General features: G+C 44.7%; 1 protein-coding gene across 5 annotated transcripts in view; it reads right to left on the minus strand.

The window, feature by feature from the left end:
• Positions 1-13,572: 13,572 nt before the first annotated feature.
• The window catches only part of FAR1 (fatty acyl-CoA reductase 1), a 564,623-nt gene continuing 559,704 nt past the window's right edge, over positions 13,573-18,491 (minus strand). For 4 of the 5 annotated variants that reach the window (XM_078680901.1, XM_078680904.1, XM_078680905.1 and 1 more), the window contains one exon: positions 13,573-15,342. In XM_078680901.1, coding sequence (XP_078537027.1) covers positions 15,180-15,342 — 163 coding nt within the window. In that variant the 3' untranslated portion in view covers positions 13,573-15,179. The remainder of the gene's footprint in view (positions 15,343-18,491) is intronic. The other variant, XM_078680903.1, reaches the window with a different exon arrangement.

Consider the following 18,491-nt stretch of genomic DNA (forward strand, 5'->3'; position numbering starts at 1 on the left):
GCTACTATTCTGGATCCACGGTACAAAAAGGCAGTGGCAGGCAGAGTATTCTTTCCTTTTGATGACGCAGATGTTACAAAGTACAAACATTGTCTAGCTGTGTCAGCCACTCGGTTTGAAAGAGAAAGGCAGGAAATTGAAGGAAAAGGCAGTACATCAGCAGGCCATCCGCAGTCAAAAAAATCCACTTCTGCATCTGTGGCAGAAGTGAGTGATTTTCCCTCTCAGCCGTTGACACCAGCAACCGTATCATCTGCACCAGACACAACAGTAATATTGTGTGAAGAAGAGGATTGGCTAACTGAGCTTGGGTTTGCTTCTCAAATGGTCCCAGAAAAAAGTAAGCAATGTGGAGGAACCCTGAAGAACCTTGAGTCGATGGTGCATGCCTATCTGAATGACTCAACAGAGGTCCGTCTTTCTCATGACTCATTGGCGTATTGGCATAGGAAAACAGATGTGTGGCCAGAGATCACCAACCTGGCTATAAATTACTTGTCTTGCCCACTCGCAAGCGTGTCTTCTGAACGGGTTTTCAGTGCTGCTGGTGGCATTGTAACTTCCAAAAGGACCCGTCTCTCGCCCAAAAATGTGGAGAGGTTAACAATGATCAAGATGAATCAGCACCTCATACCACCAGATTATAAAATACGAGAATGCGCGCAGGAAGAAGACGAGGACACCAACTTAGATGAGGGAAGTTCTTCCCTGTTAACTGACCTACTCCCGTCTGAATTAGAGTTTGAGGACAAGCTCTTCTTCCCTGACACCGAGCCCTGAAAATGAGTCAATAAATCACTAACTTTCTTTTTCGTCCTTATTCACTTTTATTCCTGTGTGTCTGTCTTTCTTTGTTTTGCAAAATCTATATAAAAAAACACTTTAATCACCTAATCACAAAACAAGCCCATTAGCAGAACTGTCTTCACTTATTGATTTGAAGGTGCCACAGTCTGCATTCCTCAGGTTCACAAGTTCACAAGAACATGCTCCTCTATCCTCCTCCTCCAGACTCCTATTTCCCTCAAAGCAGATGGCTGGATTACGCCCAATGAAGAAAGACTCTGCACTTGTGGGGGTGTTCTACTTCTTTGCAGGTGAGTTGACGGGTCTGGGGCATTGCTGTGAAGGTCTAATACCGGCTAAAAGTGGTTTGGAGAAAATCGGAGCAGAAAAAGTTTGAGCTTTTGATCACTTGCCTGTCTTTGGGGTGCTATTTGGGGGGCTTTTAGGTTGTTGGGGTGGGTTTTGGGGTATGTGAGCACTGCTGGCACATTCTAATGTTGATTGCATTTGTATTACAGGAAATCCATGGTGGAAAAGGGGAGTTATGGCCTAGCTGCAGAGCGCATTTGGACTGCATTCCAGGTAGGCCCAAAGTTTTTTAAGTGTGGCTTTTCCCGGGTTTTGCCTTTTGCCTTGTTGGGGGTATTAAACTTGTTTTCGCCCGGGTTGACAGTTCTGGGGCTATTGCGGGGAAGGTCTAATACCCGAAAGAAAGTGTTTTGGAGACAATCCCTGGGGAAAAAGTTTTTGCATTTTCTGAGATTTCGCTGACTCTACCGTTTTCGGGGGCTGTTTGTAGGGGTTCCTGGTGTGTGTGAGGGGGTTTGCGAGTCTTGGAGCAATGCTGGGTATGGATACTTTTGCTTGCTTGCAAGTGGTTTGAATACAATCCATGGTGGGTAAGGGGGGATTTGGGCCTACTTTACTTTCAAAGTACGTTTGGTCACCATTTTCTACTAGGCCTCTGACCGGTAGCAGTATCGCACGTTTTTGAGATCTGATTGGGGGTCTTCTACATTTTTGCGACTGGGTTTAGTAAGGGTCTGGGAGCACTGCTGGGAAGGTCTAATTTTGTTCTAAAACACAGTTTACAGTACACCTAGCTTGAGGGGAAAGATCCGCTAAATTAATTTGCCCATACTTATTTATCCTTCAAAAGGAGACTCAGACAGAGTACGCACTTTCAAAAATATTGTACTGTCTATTAGGAAACTCAAAGTGTGACTTTTTGCACTACACAGCGTACATACCTTTTATTTGTCAGTGGTGTTCTAATATCACTTCCTGTTTTTCCATCAATAATTACAGGCCGGGTTTCAGCCTGTGCAATGGGAAAAAAAAGGATGAAGTCAGGCTTCACATTAGCGAGCCGCAATTCAGCATCCGCCAGGCAGGCAGTGGACAGGGTGTCTTCTGGTCACCAACATTGATGGACAGAGCGTCAGTTGGAATAGAGGAGTCCCGCTAATAAAAGGAATGGTTGGATGCATGCAACTTACCAAATTCAACAGGACAACTACAACAACCTACAGATACAGTATCCGTTCTTTTCTAATTATCTTTTAAGTAATGTTATTGCTGTGAACTTCTATGAGTGTGACTCTGCATTTCTTTGATCTCTGCTTCTAAATTAATCCCTACAGCCATTCTATAGGTTTTACTTCTGCTATTTTTTAAACCTAATTTAATGTAAGAAGTGTTTCTCTGAGTGCAGAGATAGGCAAGTGAAAACGCATAATTATTACTGCAGCCCTGTACTGTCGCATTCTTTCATTCACGGTTGTCTAAAGTACTACTTACTTTTCAGTAACCATGCATGCAGTAGTGCATGCACTTCCTTTATGTCACTTAAATGATTTATGGATAGCTTTGTACACAAAGATTTGTTTATCTTCAATTATTGTTTGTCCATGCTGTGCTTTTTTTTTTCTTCTCTCAACAAAACTTTCCCAAAAAACCCCATTCCCATCCATTTCCCAAACCCTAACACTCTTCCCCCGGGCTGTGTGGTTTTGATTGATGTGTGACTAAATGACAGCAATAATTCCACACACTTGCTGGGGAGGATAAGGTCATAGCAACAGGCTGGTGAAGGAATCCGAGGATATATTCTTACTCAGCTTGACACTGAGTCACTATTGGCAAATGAAAGCAGATTTTCATGTGCGCCATCAACTTGATTGGTCATCAAGAACATCCTCCTCCTAGACATGGCAAATTATTACGCTGCTGTGTCCTTCACCTTCAGTACTATTTCTTGTAGTAGTAGCCAATGTCAAAGAAATTCAACGCAAGTACTAGTTATACTTTCAATACTTTACCATTTATTAGGCTACATTGTGGCACTGTTCTAGTGTACTGTCACCTCCTATATTCTCTATCGTACCGTTCTAATGCTACGGTAAGGACAAACAAGGTTTCATTTTCTTTTTTTTCAGATGCTGCAACTGCCACTGTGTAACACCACAAGTACCACCGCAATGATGACATTTCATCCGCCCAGGATTGCCAACCTTAATCGCCATTTCCCGTGCAGCCAGCCCTGTGCCTAGCCCTATTTCCAAACAAAAATTACAGGTAAGATAAGCGTTTGGGGGGAGGTAGTATAATGGAGTATTAGGAGAGACGAGAGACTGACGGTCCTAGGACTATTGAATTCACTTACTCTGTGACAGGCACTTAGTTTTGAAAACATTTGGGCAATTACTAGTACTTACACAACTTGAATCAAGATGCCACTTAAGTTTCAGGAAAACAAACTTAATGTTAAACCCCCACCCACCAGCCTCAAAAGCAGTAAAAAACACGTATGCTAAGATAAAGTTTAAAGTATATTTATATATCCCTAACATAATCTCCCGCAAGACCCAACCCACCCCCCCTCCCGAACCCCAACGAATGTCCATGAAAACTAAGTCCATAAAAGTAGAAAAGCCAACTCCCAATTCCCACCCCCCAGAAGTCTTTAAAAAAGGGGCAAGGGACAGTCTCCTCCTACTGCTGGCTGCTGTTGACTTTTCGGGCCAGGTCGGCATGCTCCTTGCGGAGGGTCTCGAGCAGGGTTTTGGTGTTGAGGAGCTCCTGCTCGAGGTAGGACACCCTAAGTGAAAGGCGGTGCACGCGTGTCTTGCACCTGCTGTGGGGGGCAGCTGATTTCTTTGCTGCTCGGCGGTGGGGGGTGGCTGCGGTACCCCGGCTCCATACCGCTGGAGACCTGCTGCGCTGACTGGCTGACCCAGGGAGCGCAGAGGAGGATGCAGGTGTCGCCGTGGATGTTGTCGACGTACTCTGCGTGTCCCCCTCCTCCGGGGCGACCAGCCGCCAATATTCGGCGACAGTGGCCTCCAGCCTCCGTTGCCGGGCCCTTTTAGCCAGCTCCTTCCGTGTTGGTTTGGAAGGAGCATCTATATGAAGAAAGAAAGACAGTCTGTAACCAATGCTCTTTAAGATTGACACAAAATGATTCAGCAGAAAGTTGTGTCACAGTAGAACTAGCAACTTGCAAGCGCAGTACATAACTATTGTGGTCAGTATCTATCTAACCTCCCACTTCATCCTTGCTCTAACATTAGTGGGAGTTTAAGGAATCAATTCTACGAGCACTATGGACTCACTCCATTAGAGTCGACTAAGACAGTACACCAGTCTTATTCTTCTTCTCTCCTATTTAGTAAAATTGGTACGTTAACTTCTGCAAGCTGGCATAATGCCAGCGCAGTCAACTTGCACCCGAGAAAAACAGACGCCCGCCATGATGAGTGAGACAGACTTGCGTTACTGTACCAGTCCAGTACATGCAGGTGGTGATGCTCTTACTTTTCTATTACGGGTGGCACTGAGAATACTCTGTTACAAGGGCTACTGCTTAATTAATTAAAATGTGTCAAGCTCTGTAAAATAAATCCCTATCAAATATTCCTCCTTTAAGTTTGGGGGAGGAGAGGGGGGGCAAGGTCCTCATCCATAAAGGTATAAAAGGAGTAGTTTCTTACCTGTAACTCCAGTTCTGTAGTAGGGGTATCTCTGTTATAGTCATAATCTATTGAATAGTCCCGCCCATGTGCGTGGACCCCGGAGCAATCAAAAATAATCTCTTAAACTGTCTTAATTGCAGTCCTGCATAGACACTTAAGAGAAAATTAAAGACAATAATGCAGCCTGTACCTACAAGGCTACACTGTCCAGTACTTCAGCTAGAAATGCCAAGGATATAACACCAATAACACATTTAACACAATCTGTCAAGTTTCACCCATAGAGAAACTTTCCTCCCCTCACCAAATCCTTGGAATGATAGAGAGGAAGATAAGGACAGACAAGGCAGCCATTGTGTGTCTGGAAAAGGGATACCGTGCCTTTAAGGAACTCTCTGGAGACCCTCGGTATACCAGCATGCACAGCCCCTTCCTTTTACTTTCAGATCTTTTTTCCGGCAAAGGTGTGGACCGACTTCCAAGTGGCCGCCCTGCAGATCTCTGCAATAGGAACATTTTGAAGCAAAGCTGTTGTAGCTGCTTTGCCCCTGGTAGAATGAGCCTTAGGCTTACCCCCTAAGGTCTTATTCGCTTTCTGATAACAGAGCTGGATACATGAGACAATCCACCTAGAGATGGACTGTTTCGAAGACCAGTCCTAACCAACCCATAGTTGACAAACAACTGGTCGAATCTACGAATAGCCTTGGTCTTATCCAGATGGAATTTCAACACCCTTCTGACATCCAGGGAATGAAGAGAACGTTCCGCTGGAGTGGAAGGATTCTGGAAAAATGTTGGTAAAGTTATAGTCTGATTAACTTTAAAATCACAAATCACCTTGGGAAGGAACTTCGAGTGAGTACGCATTACAACCTTAGCAGCATGAAATACAGTATAAGGTTCCTGGCAACACAATGCCTGAATTTCACTCACCCTGCGGGTCGATGTAATGGCCACGAGGAACGCCGCCTTCCAAGACAGGTGCTGGAGTGAAGCCTTCTGAATAGGCTCAAAAGGTTCCTTCATCAGCCTGGACAGCACCACATTCAGTTCCCATGAAGGTGAAGGCAGCGGAACAAGAGGGAACACCTTCTTCAACCCTTGCAAAAAATCCTTAATCACAGGAATCTGGAAGAAGGATGTCTGCGAAGGGCATTTTCTGTAAGCAGTCCATGCAGCCAGATGAACCTTAATGGAATGAAATTAAGGCCGGACTGAGCTAGATGCAGAAGGTATGGAAGGATAACATCCTCCTTGCAGGTCGTCGGATCATAGTTCTTAGACATGCACCAGATGCAGAATCTCTTCCACTTGTAAGCATAAGAAATCCTAGTAGATGGCCTCTCAGCCTCCTTCAATATGTCCATGCAATCCTCAGGAAGATTCAAATGACCATATTGCACTATCTAAGGAATCATGCCGCCAAACTCAACGATGAGAGGTTGGGGTGCACCATCTGCCCCCCGAACTTCGCGAGAAGGACCGGCCAACACGGCAGCCGCCGATGAGGTAGGAACGACCGGCGAAGCAGGTCCGTAAACCACCACTGTCTGGGCCATTCCGGCGCAATGAGGATCATCCACGCCCGGGATCGGGCCAGCTTGATAAGCACCGCTGGAATCAGGGGAATGGGTGGAAAAGCGTACAGAAAGCTGTTTGACCAGCTGATCCATAGCGCGTTCCCCAGAGTCCCCGGCTGGTAATACCTCGAGGCGAAGTCGCGGCATTTGCTGTTTTCTGCGGTGGCGAATAGATCCACTTCTGAAGTGCCCCACATGGCAAAGATGTCGTCGAGCACCTCGTCGTTTATGACCCACTCGTGGTTTTCGTGCAGCAACCTGCTGAGGGTGTCCGCCTGAACATTCTGCAAACCTGGCAGATGAGTTGCCGTTATCGTCAGTCCTCTGGCTAGCAGCCAGTGCCAGATTGCCTGCGCTTCCTGTGACAATGTGCGCGATCTCGAGCCCCCCTACTTGTTGAGGTAATACATTGTGGTCGCATTGTCCGTCTGCACAAGCAAGGAGTTGTTCTGGAAGGACGGATGAAAGGCCTTCAGTGCCAAGTGAACAGCTCTGAGTTCCAGGAAATTGATGTGATACGTGGACTCTGTCGGGGACCACGTTCCCTGGATCTGTAGATGGTCTGAATGCGCTCCCCAGCCCAGGAGAGACGCATCGGTCACGATAGTCTGAGTCGGGATGTCCTTGTGGAAAGGAACCCCTCTGAGGAGATTCTCTGCTGAGCACCACCATCTCAGGGATTGTTGGGCATGAAGAGACAACTGAATCCAGTCGTCCCAACACCCTTTCCTCTGGTCCCACTGGTCCTCCAAACATTCCTGTAGCGGCCTCATGTGTAGGCGCGCGTGCGGAGTGAGGAAGATACAAGAGGCCATCGATCCCAGTAGAGAAGACACCATCCTCACTGTTGTAGATGGAGCAGCTATGAGAGCCTGAGCCTTCCGAAGGATGGATAAGCGTCTCTCCTCCGAAGGAGACACGCTTGCCGACAGCGTATTGATGGAGGCTCCCAAGTACTGCAGGCACTGTACAGGAACGAGACAGACTTGGACAGATTTATGTGCAACCCCAGACGGTTCAACCGGACGGCCGTCCTGTTGAAGTGCAATTGTGCTTCCTGGAAGGTGGAGGCTTTGATCAACCAATTGTCCAGGTACGGGTAGACAAACACCTTGTTCTTTCTCAGGTGCGTTGCTACCACAGCCATGCCTTTCTAAAAAGTACTGGGTGCAGACTTCAGTCGAAACGGTAGTACGGTGTACTGATAGTGATTGGCGCCGACGAGGAAGCGCAGGAACTTCCGATGTTTCCGTGCAAAGACAGCATGCAAACATTTTCCCTGCGAATCCATTTGTTTGCTTGTCGCAAATCCAGAATGGGCCTGAACTCGTTCTAGTCCTTCTGTACTAGGAAGAGACGGGAGTACAGGCCCTTTCCCCTTTGAGACAGAGGAACGTCTTCTAGCACCCTTTTTCTTAACAGGGTATCGGCCTCCACCTGGAGGTCGCGCAGTTGGAACTGCGAGCCAACCGGTGGAATTGCTGGAGGCGGGCTGGTGAAACGAAGACAGTAGCCATTGCAAACAATATTTAGCACCCACTTGTCCTGAGAAATGTTTCTCCACTCTGCCAGGTAATGTTGAATGCTTCCCCCACCGGAGCGGGTAACGGATGAGGGGGAAGAAGCACCTTAGGGCCTAGACCCAGCTGGGCCTTTGGTCGCGGCGGAAGACTGTTGACCCCCACGGCCCCTCTGGTGCTTTTGGAACGGTTTCCGCTGGAACTGCTGCTGTTGTTGCTGTCCTGCCTGCCGACCTCGCCCTCTGCCTTGCGCCCCGTACCGCCTCTGGAACGGGCGGAAGGTCTTTTTCTGTTCCTTAGGCTTTTCCAACCAGACAGCCATCAGGGTTTCCGCCTCAGCCTTCATGCGGGCCATCTCATTGTCTGTATGTTTCCCATAGAGGGTCTCGCCCGAAAAGGGTAGGTTAGCAACTCTCTGCTGCACCTCGGGCTTCAAGTATTTAAGACGCAGCCAGGCGCCAAAACCCTTTCCCGCAAACCTTGTCCACCGAATCCATCCAGCTGCTCTCCTTGTCAGGAGGCACGGTTGATGATGGGGTAGTGGCGTGCGGTTTTCTCGCTGCCGTCGCAATCACCGAGTCAGGCGTGGGATCCACCCGAAGAAATGCTGGGTCCGAGTCAGGAGCCTTATATTTCTTCTGCAGCCTTGAGGGTGCCGCTCTCGTAGACGCAGGCATGAGGAACAGTTCCATGGCTGGTTCCACCAGCCCAGGCACCAAGGGTAGCAAAGGGCGAGACAACTGCTTCTTGTGCAGCGTTTCGAAGAGGACGGACGTCAGTGGCGCGGGCAGTGAGCATGATGCCCAGCTTAGCCGTCCCTCGGAGCAACTAGTCCTGGAAGGACACTGTCGTCTACTGGAGACACCCTCGTCTGAGGGGAATCCGTCAGTGTAGGTGAATATTCCCCTGGCGCTAGAGAAATCCGTGTAGCGGGATCTCGACCTGTCCCTCCTGTGGCGCCGTCTGGATCGTGTAGAAGAGCGACGGCAACTCCTGGATCTATTACTCCGTCTGGAGCGAGATCCAGACCTCTGCGGCCTCAGACGTTCCAAGGGCTGCAGCGGAGGGCACTGTGGAGGCGGAGGTGAAGGACGATGAGGCGGAACAGGCGGCGGCGTCGGGTTATGTGGAGGAGGGTCCTTCGGTAACGGAGGAGTAGGTGACCTCGGCTTGGCGGGGGAATAAACTTGTGAGTGCTCAGAGCCCGGAGCCTCTTCCCCTCTCTTCCTTTTTTTCGCCTAACCTGAAGGGGAGGACCTAGAGGCCGTACCCCTGGTAGCCGAGCAACAGCGCCGTCACGACCGTGGACTAGTGGTGACCGAAGACACAGTCCTGGCCTTAGAACGCCTCCTGGAGGGCGATGCTCTCCTCCTCGCCGCTGAGCACCTTTTCGACGTCCATGAACGCCTCCTGGAGGGCGATGAACGCCTCCTGGAGGGCGATGAACGCCTCCTGGAGGGCGATGAACGCCTCCTGGAGGGCGATGAACGCCTCCTGGAGGGCGATGAACGCCTCCTCGATGTCTATGATGATCTCCTTCTCGACGTCAATGATGATCTCCTTCTCGACGTCAATGATGATCTCCTTCTCGACGTCAATGATGATCTCCTTCTCGACGTCAATGATGATCTCCTTCTCGACGTCAATGATGATCTCCTTCTCGACGTCAATGATGATCTCCTTCTCGACGTCAATGATGATCTCCTTCTCGACGTCAATGATGATCTCCTTCTCGACGTCAATGATGATCTCCTTCTCGACGTCAATGATGATCTCCTTCTCGACGTCAATGATGATCTTCGACGTCAATGATGATCTTCGACGTCAATGATGATCTCCTTCTCGACGTCAATGATGATCTCCTTCTCGACGTCAATGATGATCTCCTTCTCGACGTCAATGATGATCTCCTTCTCGACGTCAATGATGATCTCCTTCTCGACGTCAATGATGATCTTCGACGTCAATGATGATCTCCTTCTCGACGTCAATGATGATCTCCTTCTCGACGTCAATGATGATCTCCTTCTCGACGTCAATGATGATCTCCTTCTCGACGTCAATGATGATCTCCTTCTCAACGTCCATGATGATCTCCTTCGACGTCAATGATGATCTCCTTCTCGACGTCAATGATGATCTCCTTCTCGACGTCAATGATGATCTCCTTCTCGATGTCAATGATGATCTCCTTCTCGACGTCAATGATGATCTCCTTCTCGACGATTTCCTTCTTGACGCCGAACGTCGAGTCGACGTCGATGACTCGATGACGAATAAGTTCTAGACGTCGATCTCGTCGGTGGTCTCGTCATCAATCCACTCCGCTTCGACCCAGAGCCCTGGGGAGACGGGGAGCAGAATGTGGTCATTCCTCTCGACGCCGACGTCGAGGCTATCATCGTCGATGGAGACCGGTGGTATTTTCTGGCCTTCTTCTTACTGGGGAGCCCCCCAGAGGCCTCAGCACGGGCAGAGGAAGAAGCCCCTTCCTGCCCAGACCCACCTTGACCCTGCGGTCTTCTTTGCTCCAGTGCTTGGAGCCTGATCTCTCTGTTCTTCAGGGTCCTGCTGGAAAACTGCAGGCAGATCTCACACGTCCCAGGAACATGAGAAGAAGGGAGACACAGGATACAGACCCTGTGTGGATCAGATCTTGCCTTCTTCCTGGTACACTCTGGACATTTCTCAAAAAAGGCAGGTATATTTGATCAAGGAGTGGCCAAAATCACTAGAAAAGTGAGAAGAGGCAAGAATACGTCGAGTGAACATTCACATTTTAAAAGTGCCATAAAGTTAACAAAACACCCAAAAAAAGGAGAGCTCAATGCTCCAGGGTCTTGCTAGCAGGAGCCGGAAAAAAGATCTGAAAGTAAAAGGAAGGGGCTGTGCATGCTGGTATACAGAGGGTCTCCAGAGAGTTCCTTAAAGGCACGGTATCCCTTTTCCAGACACATAATAGCAGCCTATGGAGGCTTGTCTGTCCTTACCTTCCTCTCTATCATTCCAAGGATTTGGTGTGGGGAGGAAAGTTTCTCTATGGGTGAAACTTGACAGATTGTGTTAAATGTGTTATTGGTGTTATATCCTTGGCATTTCTAATTGAAGTACTGGACAGTGTAGCCTTGTAGGTACAGGCTGCATTATTGTCTTTAATTTTCTCTTAAGTGTCTATGCAGGACTGCAATGAAGACAGTTTAAGAGATTATTTTTGATTGCTCTGGGGTCCACGCACATGGGCGGGACTATTCACTAGATTATGACTATACACAGAGATCCCCTACTACAGAATGTAAATGTTTGCAGGACCGCTCAGACTTTTGTAGTTTGTCCCGATGGTTATTAACAGAGCATTTGATTCTTAAGTCCACAAGCTTGTATTGTGTGGGCAAACTAACAGCCAGCTTTGCCCCCCTCATAGTACAGTTGCTTTGTTTCATAAAATTTGTGGGAGGAGTCTTTAGTTAGGACTGTTTCTAGTTCTCGCTCTCCCTCAACATACAGCTCTCTGGGTTCAACGTGGTTTGGTCTTTAGGTCAGTCTCATGTTTTATTATTTCTAGCCGCTTAGTCTGGGCTATCCTCAGGGAGGGAGTAGTGCGTTTAATGAATTCTGCCCTAATGCCCGCGGTTCCAGCATCCATATTGTCGCCCATGGCATTTCGTCAGCCTTGTTCCCTTTAAAATAATTGTCAGCTGACTAACAATTTCCCTAAGGATAAGGATTCCGATTGCCATCTCAATCAACTTCCAAGCGCTGGAGGGAAGGTCTTCTGGGGGTGGGGAGGCCTATTTGAAACTTATCTAAACTAGAATCCAATGCTATAATGGCATCCCCTCCCACCACAAGATGATCGCTGGAGTGTTGTGTCAGAAAGGGCAGAGCCAAGAGAAAACCTGGTCCATATTCTCTTTTGGGCTGAAGATTGAGGCTCTCGTCAGCCCCCTCCCTCCCCCACACCCACACAGTACCATTTATCATTATGACCCCACCGTCCCCAGTCACTGTGTTGAAATTTATCTAAAGGAGATAGTTGCTCCTACTAGGATCGTCGTGCCGTTTGTCGTAGTTGTGACAGTAGATGTAGCTGTAGTGAAAAATACTGTACGGTCACAAACAGTGCTCAACTTCATAGCTAGGTGGCGGCTTTCCTGGAAGAGAACTATATAGGCCCCCTTTATATGATGCCCATGAACCAGGAATTTTCCTTGAACAGAGAGTACAGGCCCTGGGCAAATATTTATTTTTGTGGTGTACCCTACATCAGGTTGGGGTGTGGAGAGGCCACGACCCAGAATATGTCCAATCCATCCCCCCCACCCTCCACCCCATAACAGGCACCCAATGGGGCAGCTAGCGCAACTGTATGTTTTACTGCAAAGTAAATGTCGGAGCTGGTATAATAACACAAAATAGTAAAATATTCAAAAACTGCCCCACCCACCCACTCCCCCAAAATTAATGCCCAATCCATGCTGTTGTGGGCTATCAGTGGGGGACAAGAATAACAGGAAAAGAAGCAGACATTTTACTATCTTCTACAGTGGGGCTAGCTCCGTAGGGCCAGAGGGTGTATTTGGCCCACTGGGCTTTGTAACTTCAGATCCTTGCAGGCTGATAATGAACAGTGTGCTCATCACGATCTACCAGAAGGGGAGTAACATCATCACAAAGCGTTCCAAGAGGTCTGGGGAGGTCTGGGGATTATTGCAAATACTAGAAGATGGGGCATGTTCTCTGTGAGACTGAAAGTCAGACCCAGGTATGAGGGTCTGATCGTTGTGCTTTATATAACGAATGCCGTCCCCATTCCTTAGTGTGTCGATCATCCCCCAGGTGAAATAGTGCATGTGCCTCTTCACGTGTGGAAATAAAGGCAGTTTGTTCTTTATAAAATAAAAATAGGCGTGTTGGAAAACCCCACAAATATATTTTACGTCCTTTTAGATAGACTGGTGCAATTTTGAGGGATTTTCTTTTAGCGAGCATCAGTGCAGAGATCTTTGTATAAGGCCAAAGTCGAGCCATGAAACACTACAGAGTCAAAGTATCTGACCTCTTATTAGCTCACCTTTCTGACAGAAGTGAAGGTCTCTGGTGAGGACCTCTTTCAGGTTGTTCCTGCTTTGGTGCTCATTGAAGACCCTATGCATGCAATCAAGTTCAATTGTAATGTTGTCGGAACTCTGCCGAAGTGACCTAAACAAGTCCTGAACATATTGTGTGAGATCGTAGTAAGTTATAGTGTCTGGGACACAAGACACAAAAGCCCATTTTAGTTCGTGGTAAATTACCCATATAATGCCCAAAATACAAACCTCAGGCTATATTTCTTTTGAACAATACTATGGAAGGGTGAGTTGCACTGAACTAAACAAATTTGAATTGAGGCAATATTCAACTACGAAATTAATTGATAAATATATACATATATTAAAGGTTAATCTGTCAGAATATACCCTAGTTGTCCAATCTTAAATTTAAGGGTGTTTGTGTGGCTACAGACAATATTGCAAGTTAACAGGTAGATTAATTTTCAGAGTATAATCATGGATTTCCCCATTTCCTGAGGTTTTTCAGCTTTAGAAACCAATTTTTTCAATGAGATTACTTCAGACAACAAACAGACCAGGCAAAGGTAAAAACTATGCATAAAGCGAAGAGTATAAAAATCATGAAGAAAAGACACACAAAAGACAGAACCCAGACTTGGTGTAATATGATTGAGCTTGTTTATTAAAAAAAAAAGAAAAAAAAAGTTTTCAGCAAGTATTAAATTTCTTGCATACATTTATGATACGGTCTTAGACCAATAACGTTAGTATAATTGTACAGAGTATACATTATTTTAAAATAACCATAGTATTCAGAAAACAGTAGCTTCTCAAGGAAGCATTTTAAAAAGTTTCAATATTAGATGAACATCTGCTTTAAGGCAGTTGTTTCCCTGGCAATTTACCTTTTTTACTCATAAGAAACATTAAACTCTGTAAGCACAAAATTAAAACCAAATAGGAAACAAGTGTCACATGTTTTATTTAACATTTGTACAGGTAGTTCAACAACGATGTCATCAAGCATATTAATATACACTGTATATGCTGATGCTAGGACTGGGTGTATGACGATCAGTCTAATGGACACATGCCGTGGAAAGGGGCTCTCAAATGAAAAATAAAACTAAAGCAACGCTGCATTCTGTGCAAATAGTTTTTAAGGGCAAGTCATTAACAAACGTGACACTACAATTTCTACTTATTCTTGCAATAAGTATTTAAGTTATAAATAAATTTTCTTCATCTAGAGTAAAGTTGACATGCGGAAACCTTTCTAAAAATGTAGTCAACTATTTGCTGATAATTGCTGGGAAATAGTTCTTCCATTATATTCTCCATTGTAACTATTTCACAGCGTTTTGATCATGCTTCTTCCTCAAGGAAACAAATGTGCTCTCACTTCAAAAGAGTGCTGTATAATCATAACACTTCAAAAAAGTATAGCACAAAAACAGTCTAATTTTCAGTTGATATGTGTAAAGTATTTTTCTGATAAGATTACCTCATGCCCAATTTATGGCTTTTGTAGGATATTTTTTATGTAAATGTTCTAATAGAAAATTACAAATATATCTATCATGAGTATGTATAAATCAAAAAAGCGAGTGATATTTTGTATTGCCGGCTGTGTTTTGTGACAATAATTTTTTATAAAAGTGAGCTAAATGAAATGATCATCATTGAAAGATGATTGACATATCTTCCTCGTTTCATTCTCCTTGCCTGTGCTGCAGGGCTACGCAAATAACCTACATAAACATAGGGGGAGATGAATTACTGGAAGAAAGAAATCCACTTGTCTTCATTATCAATAAAGCTGTATTATTCCAATTGACAGGCAATGAGCGGAAATTGATTTTAGACTTTATGAAGACATTTTAAACATTGTTAAACTCCCAGAAAGTACTCTGCTGTGGCTTGGAAGAAGAACATGCACAACATTAAGCCATCATGCCCGCACACTAGGTCCACATACAAGTCAGTAGGGTAAATTGACCTTTTTCGCCCTCCAATACACAAAAAGCAAAGTCCAGTTTGTCAAACATCAGTTTCTAAACTAACGCTGGTTTGTTTATGTATGCAACATGAATATGAGTGCACAAACTGAAGAAAAAAAAACATACACCGTAAATGTTTTCCACACTCTTGAACGGAGATGGTTTTAGGTCTCTGTAGAACACGAAATGGTTGAGTACATCGAACGGATTTGTGCAGGTAGGCCACCCTATGCATAGATGTCTAATGCAGTAATTATTTTCTTCAATATCGCATAGTGCTGGATGCTCTGAAGTAAGAGAGAAACTTGAAACACAGACTAACCACAAAGTACCAGATGTTTCTTGCCATTTGTGATCTTGCAATAAATATACGCCAGATAAAAATCACCAGAACTGTATTGAAGCCATAACGTATATTTCTTAGCCTACAAAGGAATAATAATGCAGGTTAGTAATTTGCTAGTAAACAATTACAATAACAAACAATTTGAGGCATGTTATTAGCTATGCATGTTCCCCACAAAGACCATCTCAATTGGAGTGCATTTTTATTTGACACATATTGCAAGTGATCTCAAACAGTACAATAAACGTGTCACTAGTGGTGAATCTTCTTTTCCATCTAATACTCTTATTTCCCAACTACCGGACCACAAGGTTTGCGGTTTATGAGAAATGCACTTCAATCGAACCTCTGAATACTTAAGGAGGTAGATTCTATTGGCTTACATAAAGTACATAGTGAATACATAGTTACTTTTAAAAGGTTTATTATGCTCATCCCACCACCAAATCTAGTAGTTTCCATTAGACATTCACACCATTACTGAGGCACAAATGAATTAAAAGGGTGTATCTATGTTAATTAATGAAGGAGCCATAATACTGAATCTCTGAAAGCCACAGTCATCACTTGAATGCGACCCTCGTTTCTACATCCGCATCTTATTCAGAGCAAATATGAATCATGCTAACTGTTTAATCCATTTAGAACATTTATTTGCTTTACATTTAGACCTTGCAGGGTCTTGGTTGAGAAGTATCAAACAATATGAGAAAGGCTCTATGTTCTCTAGGGAATGTTGGAATTTAACTCTGGCGACAGGTGCTGGAGGATTCCTGGAGAGTTGCTACTCAACATATGTACACAAAAAGAAGGGATGTATATCAGTTTCCTTGACTTTATATTGGTGAAATGTGCTGAGTAACCAGTGAACCCACGTGCGAAAAGCTACAGGTGTTCTGCCAACTGCAGATCCCATGCATTGTATGGCAATAATGGAAAGGTTTCAAACTTTATTTGGAGGCTATTCACAGGGATGATTTTACAAAGAAAAAAAAAAGAAATTGCCATCATACACCACTGCTTAGATTCGGAAGGCATTAAAGTACTAAAGCATCTTTGAGGGACGATGTTTTAGCAGAAAATGATGCTTCTGATGAATAGCAATCTGCTATTAAAATGCTTAACATATTTAAAGTACAGAAAAACTTCATAATGGAGGCGCACACATTTTACAAGAGGTGCCAAGAACAGATGAACCGCTACAGTTTTTTGTAGGAACTTTACATATTTTAGCTGCCACATGCAACTACAAAAATGTTGACGAAATCAAGGGACTAACTTTTGTAAGAAACTACAAGAAAAATTGTTGCCCGCATCAGCTTCAACATTGGACAATGCTTTGAAATAGTTATTGGAATCAAAAGCTCTATTACAGCAGAAACTTGTTTATCCTCTAGTGATCCTACATCTGCAAACCAAAGAAAAATTACAGTTTCCAGAGGATCAAATACTTTCAATGTTATAGATGTGGTAATAATATACATCTAAGAAATACTTCAGTGCCATGCTTTAGAAAAAGATTGGAAAATTCCCTTTGAAATTACATTTGTTGCAAAGTATGTTGGGTCAAGTACTAATAGAATGCCCAAAATTGTCAACACTGAGTTATTCACAAGATCGACAGGAAGAATCTCGTGATGACAATGTGGTTTTGAGATTCAAACACAAATCCATGCATTAAAGGGGAACTGATCAAAAAATTATGCCATGATATTCTTTTTTAAACTGAAATAGTGTCAAAAGACCCTATTCCATGATTAACGTTTCAGGCATGCTTAGAAAGATGATGGTAGATTCTGTATCTTTAACATTACTGTATACAGAGGTTTGGTAAGAGTTCAAAGGAATCACATTAAGATATTCTAATGGCAGGCCAATTGCAAATGGAGAAAAACCTAGTGATTTAGGAGAATTTGATTTGAAGGCAATGTCGATTTCAAAGGAAATGTTAATGGAATGGTGTATGTAGTGAAAGACTGTTCATGTTTACTTAAGTGGTTGGAACAAAGGAAATATTGTTTCTCTCAATGAACTTAAATAAGGTGTGTTGAAGGTATGCAATGTCAGGATAATGCTTGGCAAAAACATTTTCCTTATATTTGGTCTGATAATTTGGGCAACTCAAAGTACTTTCCCACTTTACCCAATTAAAGGCAGGTGCTAAACCATCCGCGCACAAGGTTTGCAAGCTTTTATTGGCATCAAGACCAGAGATCAAGGAAAAATTGACATGATTGTTTGATAAAGACATTATAGAACAAATTGAGCGCTCAGAAGAGCTGTAACCAATAGTCTTAGCACGTAAACCTAATGAAACCTTAAGAATGTGTGATATCCTAATATCAATGAAATAATTATCACCCTAGGAGAAGCAAAAATGAATGCCATTAGATTTGGCCTCTTGCTACCATCCGGTAGTTTTGCACCATGACTCATGACATCTCACCTCATTTATAACCCATAAAGGTGCAGACAGATTCAAACCCATGCCATTCAGTCTTGCATCTGCATCAGTCATTTTTCAGTGGTAAGTTTATTTAAAAGTATTACACAGGGTGCATGCTTTCAAGATGATGTGTTCGTTTACACTAAGGAGAAGAATGGCCATGGCAAGACATTTGCCAAAGCATTGACCAAAGAAACAAAAGGTATGAAGTTAAAGTAACAAAAATGTAAATCCTGTGTTTCTCGTGTTGAGAACTTATGATTTTGATAATTTTACAATGGGTTGGAACCCAAAGAAAATGTATTGAAGGACATATTATACTTTCCTTCTCTTCAAAAGGCCCGGCACGCTCCTTGTACGAGTCGAACATGTGCTAATGTTGGATACGTGAGACACGGTAGGGCGTCACCGTAGCCTGTCGAACAGTCAACAAAGAAGTAACGCTAGCCTTTCCACAATCTGTGGCCCAACGCGGGCACTATGACTGCTTTAAACGCTCAAACACTGCCCTCTAACAAAGCTGGCGCCTCAGCTCCATACCTTCTAGCCCACCTCTAAGCAAGGAAGTGCAGCCTGACTCACGCTATCGGAAATCAGGGACTGTCCGTCCGATCACATGTTAACATGATCGACGCTCCCCTGCCTTCCCGTGACCCCAGGACACCTCCAGAGCGAAACTTACAGGTACCAGAGCCACCTTCAGCCGTCAACATCGCCCTCCCCGCAATCCTCTAGTTGATGCTGGATCGTCTACAATTTGGCTGTCTTCAAGGACTCTCCGG

This window comes from Lissotriton helveticus, chromosome 3_1, assembly GCF_964261635.1.
Source record: "Lissotriton helveticus chromosome 3_1, aLisHel1.1, whole genome shotgun sequence".
In the NCBI taxonomy this organism is placed as follows: Eukaryota; Metazoa; Chordata; class Amphibia; order Caudata; family Salamandridae; genus Lissotriton; species Lissotriton helveticus.